Source organism: Taurulus bubalis (genome assembly GCF_910589615.1).
Source record: "Taurulus bubalis genome assembly, chromosome: 17".
In the NCBI taxonomy this organism is placed as follows: Eukaryota; Metazoa; Chordata; class Actinopteri; order Perciformes; family Cottidae; genus Taurulus; species Taurulus bubalis.
Window position 1 is genome coordinate 15475008 of NC_136605.1, and position 12392 is coordinate 15487399.

At 39.9% G+C, this 12392-nt stretch overlaps 2 protein-coding genes across 2 annotated transcripts; both read left to right on the forward strand.

Annotated features, from left to right (window-relative positions):
• Positions 1–2645: 2645 nt before the first annotated feature.
• LOC306749545 (zona pellucida sperm-binding protein 3-like) lies at positions 2646–4041 on the forward strand (the record flags this gene model as incomplete). Its single annotated transcript, XM_079232862.1, has 5 exons — positions 2646–3032; positions 3112–3227; positions 3450–3644; positions 3736–3853; positions 3952–4041. 5 exons carry the CDS (start codon positions 2646–2648, stop codon positions 4039–4041), a joined length of 906 nt encoding a protein of 301 aa, XP_079088988.1.
• A 3466-nt stretch (positions 4042–7507) lies between these two features.
• LOC306749546 (zona pellucida sperm-binding protein 3-like) lies at positions 7508–9815 on the forward strand (the record flags this gene model as incomplete). Its single annotated transcript, XM_079232863.1, has 7 exons — positions 7508–7894; positions 7999–8114; positions 8190–8287; positions 8360–8537; positions 8620–8737; positions 8833–8918; positions 9761–9815. 7 exons carry the CDS (start codon positions 7508–7510, stop codon positions 9813–9815), a joined length of 1038 nt encoding a protein of 345 aa, XP_079088989.1.
• Positions 9816–12392: the final 2577 nt, after the last annotated feature.

Genomic DNA, 12392 nt, shown 5'->3' on the forward strand with positions numbered 1-12392 from the left:
CAGGTGGAGATTCTCCGAAACTATCTGTCCTTCTAGAAAAGGAATCTCCCGAGGTCGACTTGGAATCGACGGGAGCGGCGCTGGACGAAGATGGCATGTCAACCCTCGACGATGTTGTCCCAACTGTTCAGTTTACTGTGGATGTGACTAAAATGTCAAATGCATCTGCAACAGAAAATGCATTTTCAGATGCAAATGACCCCAAAATATAATAAACTATTCATATTAAGTACTTTTTGTGTGCTGTTAATCCAGTTATTCATGCAATGCAAAAATTACCTTGTTAAAAGGACCAGTGTGAAGGTTTGAGTTGCATCTCGGGTCCAGACTTTTAACCAGCTGAATGCTTTCTCAAAGATTTAAAGTTGTGTTTTTGACACTCATTGTTGTATACCTGCCACTAAAACGCATGTGAATTTGGGATGCCAGTGTCTGCAGTCAAACCAACTTAAACTTTAAAATATCAAAGGACAAAATGAGACACTGTTTTCCAAGCTTTCTGGTGGTTCTCTTTTCCCAGCTGTCCAGGTTCCACAATGAATCTATTTAGTCTGAGTATACTTGATACCTTTCCAGTTTGAACGCACCATATAGCTATACTTAGATTTTGTTTGGGACACTTGTTTCGTCACACTAATGGAAGGGGTAAAATGCAACAAAAAAAATCTGGTTCAGTGCAGAACTGTCAAAATATAAAAGTGTAACGCTGCAAACGTTATACTGAAGATGTACAGAACAGAGGTGGAAGCTTTACTATGTTGTATAAAGGAATAGACCATTCTGGCTCAAAGGTAGGCCTCTGTGGTGTTTCTACTTGAGTAGGCTTGTTCGCATTAAATGTTTTCTTCCTTACAATCAATGTACTCCAAATTAATGCTATACTGCATTTGTCTTAAGGAGAAAGGCAATTTGAAGAACAATGACTCTGCTGTAGACACATTTAAACTGGAACTCAAAATGGTCAATGTACCGTATTGGTCGATGCACATCAGATAATTACTAACATTAACTGTGAAACAGGAAGTACATCAGTATGAATTTCTCATTTTGACGTAGTTCTCGACTTGCCTAAATGTCCTACAACAGCATAATAGAATGCTGAAAATCAGTAAACAGGTTTTGGTTTGTCACCCCAATATTTTTAGTGGCCCCATCTGAACACCCCTCTGAACAATAGGCTTGTTCGAGATGAGCCAGGTCTGCGCAGAATCGATCGGCGTGCAGTGCATGCCGGTTAGATTTGTGTCCGACTTGGTCCCGACTTGCTCTGACATCATGCACACGTGATCAACGATACTCTCACGAGACCAAGCCGGCTGTCGATTTCAGAGTCAGGCACCACAGTTGCTCTCCACCTCCTGCTTGGCCCAGTGCATGATGGGAAACGCCTCGATCGCGCCACATCAGAGAGCTGATTGGCTCTTAGATCTGACAGCAAACACCACGTGTTGGAGAAAATCCTTTTTTTATGTGTAGTTGTAATACTTAACGCTGGATTGTTGACTATTCGTCTCATGTTTAATCTAAAAACATATCTTGTGTGGTTGATAATACAAAATCGTATTCATATAACACATATCTAAATGAGTAGTAATGTATTTCACAGGCAGACATAAAAAGCAAAGGATGCAGCTACACATACATTTCTACATAAATATATATTTACAAACACATATGAATAAATCCAAACGTGATCTGTAAACTACAAGTAGTCAAAAGTTTGGAACTAACAGGAAGTCATTGTTTCTGTGACTTTCTGTGTCTACTTTGAAGGCAGCCTAAAACTGTTCGACTTGATCGCAGTTTATTAACGCCTCCTGCTGCGGCCGCCTGCTGCGGCCGCCTGCTCTCGTCTGGATTCCAGGCGAGGCGCAGCTCCAACGAACAAGGCTAATACCTGGGCGCACCACTGACTAAGGGGGTCGTTGACCAGCTGGTTGCTTGTACAGGACTCAAAATGGTCAATGTATCGGTATTAGTTGATGCACATCAGATCATTACTAGCATTAACTGAAATATGACTACTACAGCCTACTACTACAGCACAATAGAATTGCTGAAAATCAGTTAACAGGCAGTAGACAACACATTCAAACTGGATTCTCTGGAACTCAAAATGGTCAATGTACCATGTTAGTCGATGCACATCAGATCATTACTAACAATAACTGTGAAACATGAAGACGAAGTACATGAGTATGAGATTCCTTGATGCTCATTGACGTAGTTCTCGACTAGCCTAAATGGCCTACTACTACAGCACAATAGAATTGCTGAAAATCAGTTAACAGCTTTTGGTTTTGGTGTGTCACCCCAATATTTGCAGTGGCCTCATCTGAACACCCCTCTGAACAATACCGGCGCGCACGACTGGCTAAGTGTGGGCCAATCACAGGCCTGTAACTCAGTGTGACTGCAGCTTTAATTCTCCCACATCAGGTAATGGGTAATTGCGTCCAGCTGTTGTCTCCAAGTGATTTCATTGGTCTGAACTGGGAGGTACTTAAGATTGAGTGTTTGAACCTTCTGCATCCTGTCTTAAAATTCAGTACAATTTGGATTTCTGAAATTATCATTAGCCGACTTGTCTTACTGATTGTGCTGAGAAGAAGGCTTTGCAGTGTTGTTCTGTTTCTTTGAGCACAATGGTAATAGCAGTTCACCCAGCCTTTCTTGCCCTGTTGATATCTTTTGCTTTTGGTTTTGGAAATGCCATTCGGACTTTGAAAGATGGACCTATGATCGATGCTGAAGGAAGGGAATATAAATCTGCCAATTTCAGAATCGAGGCAGAAGACACCAGCTCGCCACAACTCGATGATGGATCCACTGTCCGTATACAATGCACCGACTCATCCATGATCATTGTGGTAAAGGCTGACCTGTATGAAAGTGGACGCCTTGTGTCACCAGAGGAGCTTTTCTTAGGAGAACCGGAGCATTCACAGGGAAGTCAGTGCCGAGCTGTTGCTGCTGGTGACACTGAATATCTCATTGAAGCTCGATTGCAAGACTGTGGCTCCAAATTAACTGTAAGTGGTTGATACATGATACAGAATATATCTGACTTCGTAAAAGTTGGAATTAAAATGTGTCTGTATTCGTCTCTAGATATCTGATGACTTTGTGACTTACTCAAATGAGCTGATAATATCACCAGCTGCCGGTTACCATGGGATTACAAGAAGGACGCATGCTGTAGTTCCGGTTTCCTGCCGCTATAAAAGGTGATATTTGTATAATTGTTTTGCACAGAGAAGCTGTGACTTCATGATGACTGACTTTTAAACTTTTCTGTAACAGGACACAACTTGTGAGCAGTAATGTTCAGCAGTCGCACTTGGCCCCCTCCACTCCTGCAAAGGTTTCCACTGCTGATTTCTCTCTAAAGCTGATGACTGGTACGTGTGCACAACCTTTCTTTTTTTTTTTTTAAAGTGTGCATGCAGTGACTTTCTACATTTAGATGACTGGAGGAGTGAGACGTTCACTACTGACTTCAACATTGGAGAACTCCTGCGCATCGAGGCATCTTACACTGGTCTTGCATCCGGACAAGGACTGCTCTTCATTGACAGCTGTGTCGCCACTCTGTCACCTGACACAACGTCAGTTCCCAGATACTACTTCATTGAAAACCATGGGTAAGGGAAGTTTTATAGGCTGAGCAGTATGAAACAAAACTGGTGTTTGACATTATTGTGAACCGATTATGTATTTATTTATATTTGTCAGGTGCCTCGCTGATGCCAAAGAGTATCAATCAAACGCACTATTCCAACCCAGAACGAGTGCGTCTTCGCTTCAACTTCAGCTTGCAGCTTTCCTATTTCACCAGGATTCAAGGAACTCGGTGAGCCATTTTCATATCTCTGTTGACTTCTTCATTTGGAAATGCTCCCAGGTTGTATGGTGACATTTCTGTGTGCTTTTATTCATTTTTCTTTGAAGATATTTATCACTTGCCAGCTGAAAGCAACCTATGAAATGTGGAAGACCAGCCCCATCAACAAGGCCTGCAATTATGTAGATTCAAGGTGACCATTTTTTTTTTTTTCTTTTGTGTATTGTAGCTCCTTTATTTACTATACAAAGCCTTGTTCAGGTTCAGAACGTTTTTACTCTACTGTCAGAGGATCATTGACATGGGAGCATCTTTTTAAAATGTGTGAAGTTTCTAATCCTGTAGCTGATTTCTATGCTGCCTTGTGAGAAGTTAATGATTAATCTTCAGGGTGCTTGAGGGCATTACCAATACCCATTGGTTCAAATTAAAGCATACGTCGGCATCCATCATTGTTTTAAATGAAAACAAACTACTGTGTACAGTAATGTCTGCCCAGCAAATGTGGATAAACCAAATGCATCACAAGTAGAACTATTTACGACTCATTATTTCTCTTCCCAGTAATGAAATGGAGCAAACATGGAGAAACTATAGTCTGGGAATCAAATAGTATTACAAACCTCAAATATATTAACACGGACAGTAAAATTGTGAATGTTTTATGAATAAATCTGTATCCTCTCTAGATGGATAAATGTGGATGGCAGTGATGTGTGTCAATGTTGTGACGGTATCTGTTCCACAAGCATTCCAGACTATTACACAAATATGAGACATCGGATCCCTGAAGGTATGCTGTAGATCCTAATTACATTTTCTTAGTGTAAATCTGTTATTTCTGTGTAAAAGTCCCAACAACGTGTCCACTTATGCCCGTCTTTGTGTTTCAGATCTTGTGGCATGTGGAAGTGTAACACTTGGTCCTTTGATGGTTTTCCCCACTAAGTAGGCAAAGAACTGAAATCCAGTCTGTCAATGATGTTTCATTTTATTTTCATTGTGACATTAAAATCAACCATTCTAAGTTCTGTGTTTTTTTTTTTTGTTGTTTTTTTTTAAATAACCATAGTTTTATACTGGAATGGTGGCAGAGTTCTGCAAGACTGAATCCTAAATCCTCTGAGTTAACATTTTTACACTTCTTGGTGCCTTGTCACGAAGTAAATATGTCTTGATCTAATCTGTGGCTAAAACAAGTTTTAAGATATTTAAATTTTTTGTTCTACAATATCAAATGCATCAGTAGATGCCCCTCTTGTGACTAAAGGATTTTATGAGTCTAAAAAAAGGCAGTTGACCAGAAGATAAAGGGCTAAAAAGAAAAGCAAGCACTACGCTAACTAGTTTGCCTTCATTGCCTTGTTGTGGAATGGAACAATCCAGTTTCTCAAGCGTGATGGAGAACTACGGTGGCCTTCAGGTAATTTATGAACGCAAAATGCTCTACCCTATGGTCAGTGATCGGTTTGTCGGTTCTAGGCAACTGTGGCCATATTGCGGACTCCGTACAGAGGACCCGCTCTTTTTAAATGAAAAGTATTCTTTCTTGGCGACTAAAAACACGGTTATTGGTTTCAGGTTATTATAAACGGAATAGATTATATTACAGTTCCGCTAATGGATCCCCTAAAATACTACACACTGTAACTTTGAATGGGATTTGCCATTTAAGAAGAAGATATTACTAAAATACTATTCTGTAGTCTGTGCCAAAAAAATCCACCCTGAACCCTCAGGGATTTACTGACGTCACCTGCTAAGTGGTTGCGTGTGAGAGGCTGTGAGGGCTTGAACTAGTGAACATATGAATAGGACAACACTTTGCTGCAACATATCATGTGACTACATGACAAAATATTGTGTACAATTGTCTATTTATTTTATACTTTCTGCATAACAGTGAAATTAGATGCTATGGTACTGAATGATATGACCTAAAGGAAGCATATACAGCTAGAAAAGAAGTGGTCTAAGAATAGATCCTTGAGGTATACCACATGGTGCTGTGGAGTTGAGTAGATGAATAAATCAATTGAGACAAATGTTCTATTTTACAGATAGAAATTTCCATCCCAATCCTTTAATCCAAAAAAACTTAAATAAATGGACAAAATTGTGCAAAACTTCAAATCGGCCAAATGCAGAAAGATCTCCTAGATGAGAAGGGACTCCTTCTTGGTTCACAATCTACCCCAGACGAGGTGGTGGTTTAGACTTTTAGAATCAAGATGAATATAGTGGAACAGATCTAGAAGGTAAAATATTTAACAAATCTTTATTTTTTTAAATAAATGGCACTGTAGCATGGCAATTAAAACCTGACTCTAATTACAGATGGAGATGCGGTGAAAGTCTCTGCCCTTCTAGAAAAGGAATCTCCCGAGGTCGACTTGGAATCGAAGGGAGCGGGGTTTAAAAGGTTTAAAGTTGTGGTATTGCCACCCATTGTGTTTTCTTCCTGGTACAAAAGGTGAGTGGCGTAAACTAGCCACTAAAACGTGTGTAACTTTGGGACGCTAGTGTCGGCAGTTAAACCACCGTCAACTTTAAAATATCACAGGACAAAATATGAGATTAAAAACAGTTTTCTGAGCTTTCTGGTGCTGTAACTTTTCAGTTTCCACACAAAATTCATCCATATTTAGTCTGTTAAGTATCTTAATACCTTTCCCAGTGTGAACGCATCATATACTATATCTACTTGTTGGGTTGAGATACTTTTTCATCACTGGTATGGAAGCGACCACAGAAGGGTTAAAATGTAGCGAGCAGAGACAAACTGCAAAAGAAAGATTTAGTGCAGAACTGAAGATGTAAAGGTCTGAATATTAATTCAATGTAATTCTGAAAACAATGTCCAAATACAAACTTGTCTCAGATGAGTGTTGCCAATAAGCATTAATGAGCAACATTCAGTGATTTCTAAACTTGTGTATGAATATAGCTGCATAAGGAAAAGGCTTCAGTGTAAACTCTAGATATAAACCTGTATAATATATGCAGTGGAATTGCTGAGGGTGGGTGGGTCAACCCGCTAGTTGCTTGTATTAGGTAGGCCTCTGTGGCATTTCTACTTGAGTAGGCTTGTTCGCGTTAAATGTTATATACTGTATTTGTCTTAAGGAAAAAGACAATTTGAAGAACAATGACTCGGCAGTAGACAACATATTTAAACTGGATTCTCTGGAACTCAAAATGGTCAATGTACCATGTTAGTCGATGCACATCAGATCATTACTAACATTAACTGTGAAACATGAAGCCGAAGTACATGAGTATGGGATTCCTTGATGCTTATTGACGTAGTTCTCGACCAGCCTAAATGGCCTACTACTACAGCACAATAGAATTGCTGAAAATCAGTTAACAGCTTTTGGTTTTGGTGTCCCGCCGCAATATTTTCAGTGGCCCCATCTGAACACCCCTATGAACAATACCTGAGCGCACCACTGTCTAAGTGTGGGCCAATCACAGGCCTGTATCTCAGTGCAACTGCAGCTTTAATTCTCCCACATCAGGTAATGAGTAATTGCGTCCAGCTGTTGTCTCCAAGCGATTTGATTGGTCTGAACTGGGAGGTACTTAAGATTGAGTGTTTGAACCTTGTGCATCCTGTCTTAAAATTCAGTACAATTTGGATTTCTGGAATTATCATTAGCAATGTTAATCGCAGTTCACCCAGCCTCTCTTGCCCTGCTGATATCTTTTGCTTTTGGTTTTGGAAATGCCATTCGGACTTTGAAAGATGGACCTATGATCGATGCTGAAGGAAGGGAATATAAATCTGCCAATTTCAGAATCGAGGCAGAAGACACCAGCCCGCCACAACTCGATGATGGATCCACTGTCCGTATACAATGCACCGACTCATCCATGATCATTGTGGTAAAGGCTGACCTGTATAAAAATGGACGCCATGTGTCGCCAGAGGAGCTTTTTTTAGGAGAACCGGAGCATTCACAGGGAAGTCAGTGCCGAGTTGTTGCTGCTGGTGACACTGAATATCTCATTGAAGCTGGACTGCAAGATTGTGGCTCCAAATTAACTGTAAGTGGTTGATTGATACATGATGATGAATATATCTGGCTTAGTAAAAGTTGGCTTTTTCCAGAAAGTTCCCTGACTTAAAATGTCTCTATATTCGTCTCTAGATATCTGATGACCTTGTGACTTACTCAAATGAGCTGATAATATCACCAGCTGCCAGTTACCATGGCATTACAAGAAGGATGCATGCTGTAGTTCCGGTTTCCTGTCACTATAAAAGGTGATATTTGTATAATTGTTCTACACAGAAGCTGTGACTTCATGATGGCTGACTTTTTAAACTTTTCTGTGACAGGACACAACTTGTGAGCAGTAATGTTCAGAAGCTGCGCTTGGCCCGCTCCACTCCTGCAAAGGTTTCCACTGCTGATTTCTCTCTAAAGCTGATGACTGGTATGTCTGCACAACTGTCTGTTTTGTTTTTTATTGACTAGTGTGGTTGCAGTGACGTCTGTCTGCATTTAGATGACTGGATGAGTGAGACGTTCACTACTGACTTCGACATTGGAGAACTTGTGCGCATCGAGGCATCTTACACTGGTCTTGCATCGGGACAAGGACTGCTCTTCATTGACAGCTGTGTCGCCACTCTGTCGCCTGACACAATGTCAGTTCCCAGATACTACTTCATTGAAAACCATGGGTAAGGGAAGTTTTATAGGCTGAGCTGTATGAAACAAAACTGGCTTTGACTTTAGTGTGTGTGTGTGTGTGTGTCTGGTCAGGTGCCTCACTGATGCCAAAGAGTATAAATCAAACGCACTATTCCAACCCAGAACGAGTGCGTCTTCGCTTCAACTTCAGCTTGAAGCTTTCCTATTTCACCAGGATTCAAGGAACTCGGTGAGCCATTTTCATAACTGTTGACTTCTTCATTTGGAAATGCTCCCAGGTTGTATGGTGACATTTCTGTGTGCTTTTATTCTTTTTCTTTGAAGATATTTATCACTTGCCAGCTGAAAGCAACCTATGAAATGTGGAAGACCAGCCCCATCAATAAGGCCTGCAATTATGTAGATTCAAGGTGATTATTTTCTTTTGTTTATTGCAGCTCCTTATATTTACTATACAAAGCCTTGTTCAGAAAGTTTTTACTCTACCGTCGGTGGATCATTGACATAGGAACATATTTTTAAAATGTTAACACGACAACTATTTATTTACGATTCTCTTGAGCCGTGGCTTTTCTTGCTTTTAATGGAAATCAAGGGGTATACTGACAAAGAAGAGGCCTAAACCAAAAACATTAAAACATACAACAATATTTTCATGGATAAGGAAGCCTAGCAAGGTAACCAAGGGATGACAACCAAATTGGATGATAGATAATTGTTTTTAGTGTATTTTACAGCTGATTTAAGACATGGGTCAAAACCGACCCGTTAACACAAGAGATGGAAACAGAAAGTTAACACGAGGAAGGTTAAAACAATGATGGACGCTGTGTGCAGTAATGTCTGAGCTGCAAATTTGGATAAACCCAAATGCATCAAAACAAGTAGAACTATTTATGAATCAGTATTTCTCTTCACAGTAATGAAATGGAGGAACCATGAACTATAGGTCTGGGAATCAAATAGTATAACAAACCTCAATACATTGTCTATTGCAAATATATTAACATGGACAGTAATATTGTGACTGTTTTATGAATACATCTGTATCCTTATTAGATGGCTAAATGTGGATGGCAGTGATGTGTGTCAATGTTGTGATGGTATCTGTTCCACAAGCATTCCTGACTATTACACAAATCTGAGACAGCGGATCCCTCAAGGTATGTAGATCCTAATTACATTTCCATAGTGTAAACCTGTTTTTTCTGTGTAAAAGTCCCAATGACATGTCCACATTTTTGTGTTTCAGATCTTGTGGCATGTGGAAGTGTAACACTTGGTCCTTTGATGGTTTTCCCCACTAAGTAGGCAAAGAACTGAAATCCAGTCTGTCAATGATGTTTTATTTTCATTGTGACATTAAAATCAACCAGTCTAAGTTCTGTGTTTTTGGTTTTTTAAATAACCATAGTTTTATACTAGAATGGTGGCAGAGTGCTGCAAGACTGAATCTTAAATCCTGAGTTAACATTTTTACACTTCTTAGTCTCTTGTCAAGTAAATATATGCGTTCTCAAGCGTGATGGAGAACTACGGTGTCCTTCAGGTAATTTATACGCTCTCTGTCTGCCTACATGCAGAGCGGGGCTCAAGGGGGCGGGGCTTCCAGCGCTCACACGCCACATGCAGCGCGCGCACACAGATCGCTGGAAGCACGAGCTTTTGAACGTCCGTCCGCGGCTTAGTTACTGGAACAAATCTCTCCCAGTTGATATTAATAATGACGTGTAGTCCAGTAAAGCAGCAGTTTGTAGAATCCAACAGTTTCTGAGTTCTGTTGCACACGGTCCCTATCAGGCCACCTGATGCTTTTGTCTGTTTTTTTTTAAATATACATTGTTTATAGTTTGAAGTTAAAAGGTTTGAAGTCAAGTGTTTTGTATTTATTTACAGTATACTTTAAACGGTTAATATATTATTCAATTTGAAGAAAACAAATTGCCTTGGCAATAAAAAAGTATCGGTTTAGCACTGGTATCTGGAAAAACCCAAACCATACCCATCCCTAATGGTCAGTGATGGGTTTGTCCCTTCTGGGCTACTGTGGCAATATTGCGGACTCGTGCAGAGGACCCACCCTTTTTAAACGGAAAGTATTCTTTCTCAGCGAACAAAAACAGTTAATTTCAGGTTATTATAAACGGAATATATTATATTCCGTTTATATGTTCTGCTAATGGATCCCCTAAAATACTACACACTAACGTTTAATGGCATTTGCCATTTACATTATTACAGTGAACTCCCGACTGTTCAGTCACCTGGTCAAGGCAGATGCAGCATTTCCAGTGAATTTCAAAATTCTTCACAGAATGCATTCAAAACATTTCCGTCACATTGAATGTGTTGTAACTCTAATGTTTTCCTGTGCCGATGGAAGGTCCCGGGAGAGAGGATGTTGTATGTGTACTGATTTGTAAAGCCCTCTGAGGCATATTTGGGCTATACTAAATTATTTAATTGAACAACTCCGGGAAGTTACTGTCAGACACTCAATACGCGGCGCATTCATACAGACCACCATGTGTGGACAGCAGACACGCACACGGCACCATCACAAGCATGGAGGGAGGTCACACGGGGCGTGGGGACCGACCCACAGAGCCGCTCCACCCCTTTGGAGAAAAAACGGCGGACAGCGTCCCGTTGCGCGTTTACAGAGCGCCATTCTAGGCTCGGGGAAAACTCACACGGGGCGCGTGGACCGACCCACGAAGCCACTTCAACCACCAGCGGACACCCCCGCCGAGCAACGCGCAATTACGCAGCATTTTTGTTCAATAAACAAACCCTATTGTGATTTCATCATGTTTCCAGCTCAGGCGTTGCCATGTTGAGAGCTGCGTGGAAACAATCCCTCTGCTCTCAATATTTCATTGAGAACCTTTAAAAACTCAAAAAGAAATTGTACTTTCAAAAGTCAAATTCACAGTATAAATTGTCAACAAAACTTAAATAAATAAGCCTGTGTGGACAAAATTGTGCAAAACATTAAATCTACAATACAACGGCCAAATACAGACGAAGGCAACACCCCAGAACAGGCAGTAAAGCTAACATAGTTTATAATAATGAGGCAGCTCCCGTAGTAACTGGTTAGAAAACTGGTACTTAAGTTTAAAACTTAACTTAGTTTTTTCACATCACCTATGGCTCTGCAGTTTTACTAGCTTGTTATATTCAGATGGTTTAATGGACAGATATAACTGTGTATGGTCTGCCTAAAAGTGAAATGAGATGTTATGGTGCTGAATGATATGACCTAAAGGAAGCATATACAGAGAGAAAAGAAGTGGTCCAAGAATAGATCCTTGAGGTTCTGTGTAGTTGAGGAGATAATGAATCAATTGAGACATACGATGTTCTATTTGACAGATAGGAGAACCACTTCAGAACCGTTCCAGAAATGTAAACCCAATCCTTCAATCTAACAAAACTTAAATAAATAATAAATCGACAAAATTTTTCAAATCTACAATACAACGGCCAAATACAGACTAAAGCAACTACCCAGAACAGACAGAAAAACTAACATAGTTTATGATAATGAGGCAGCTCCTGGAGTAACTGGTTAGAAAACTGGAACTTGTCAAAAACAGAAATGCAAATGATTGCTGGATATGGTGTCCTGATTTATATCTTTTAAAAAGTTCATTTATTTGAAATATTATTTCATGTAAATTATGGAGAAACATTTTTACGTTTTTTTCTTTATGTTTAAACTGCATTTCTGTATTGATTTTGTTTTTTTACAGTTTTGATTTACTGTAACATATATTTGAGTTTCCAAAGAAACAAGCAATATAGCAAAACGTGTGGATTGTTTCCCCCTCAACTTCATCAGACTTTGGTTTTGAGTCTTAAGAGTGTGAAACCAATTA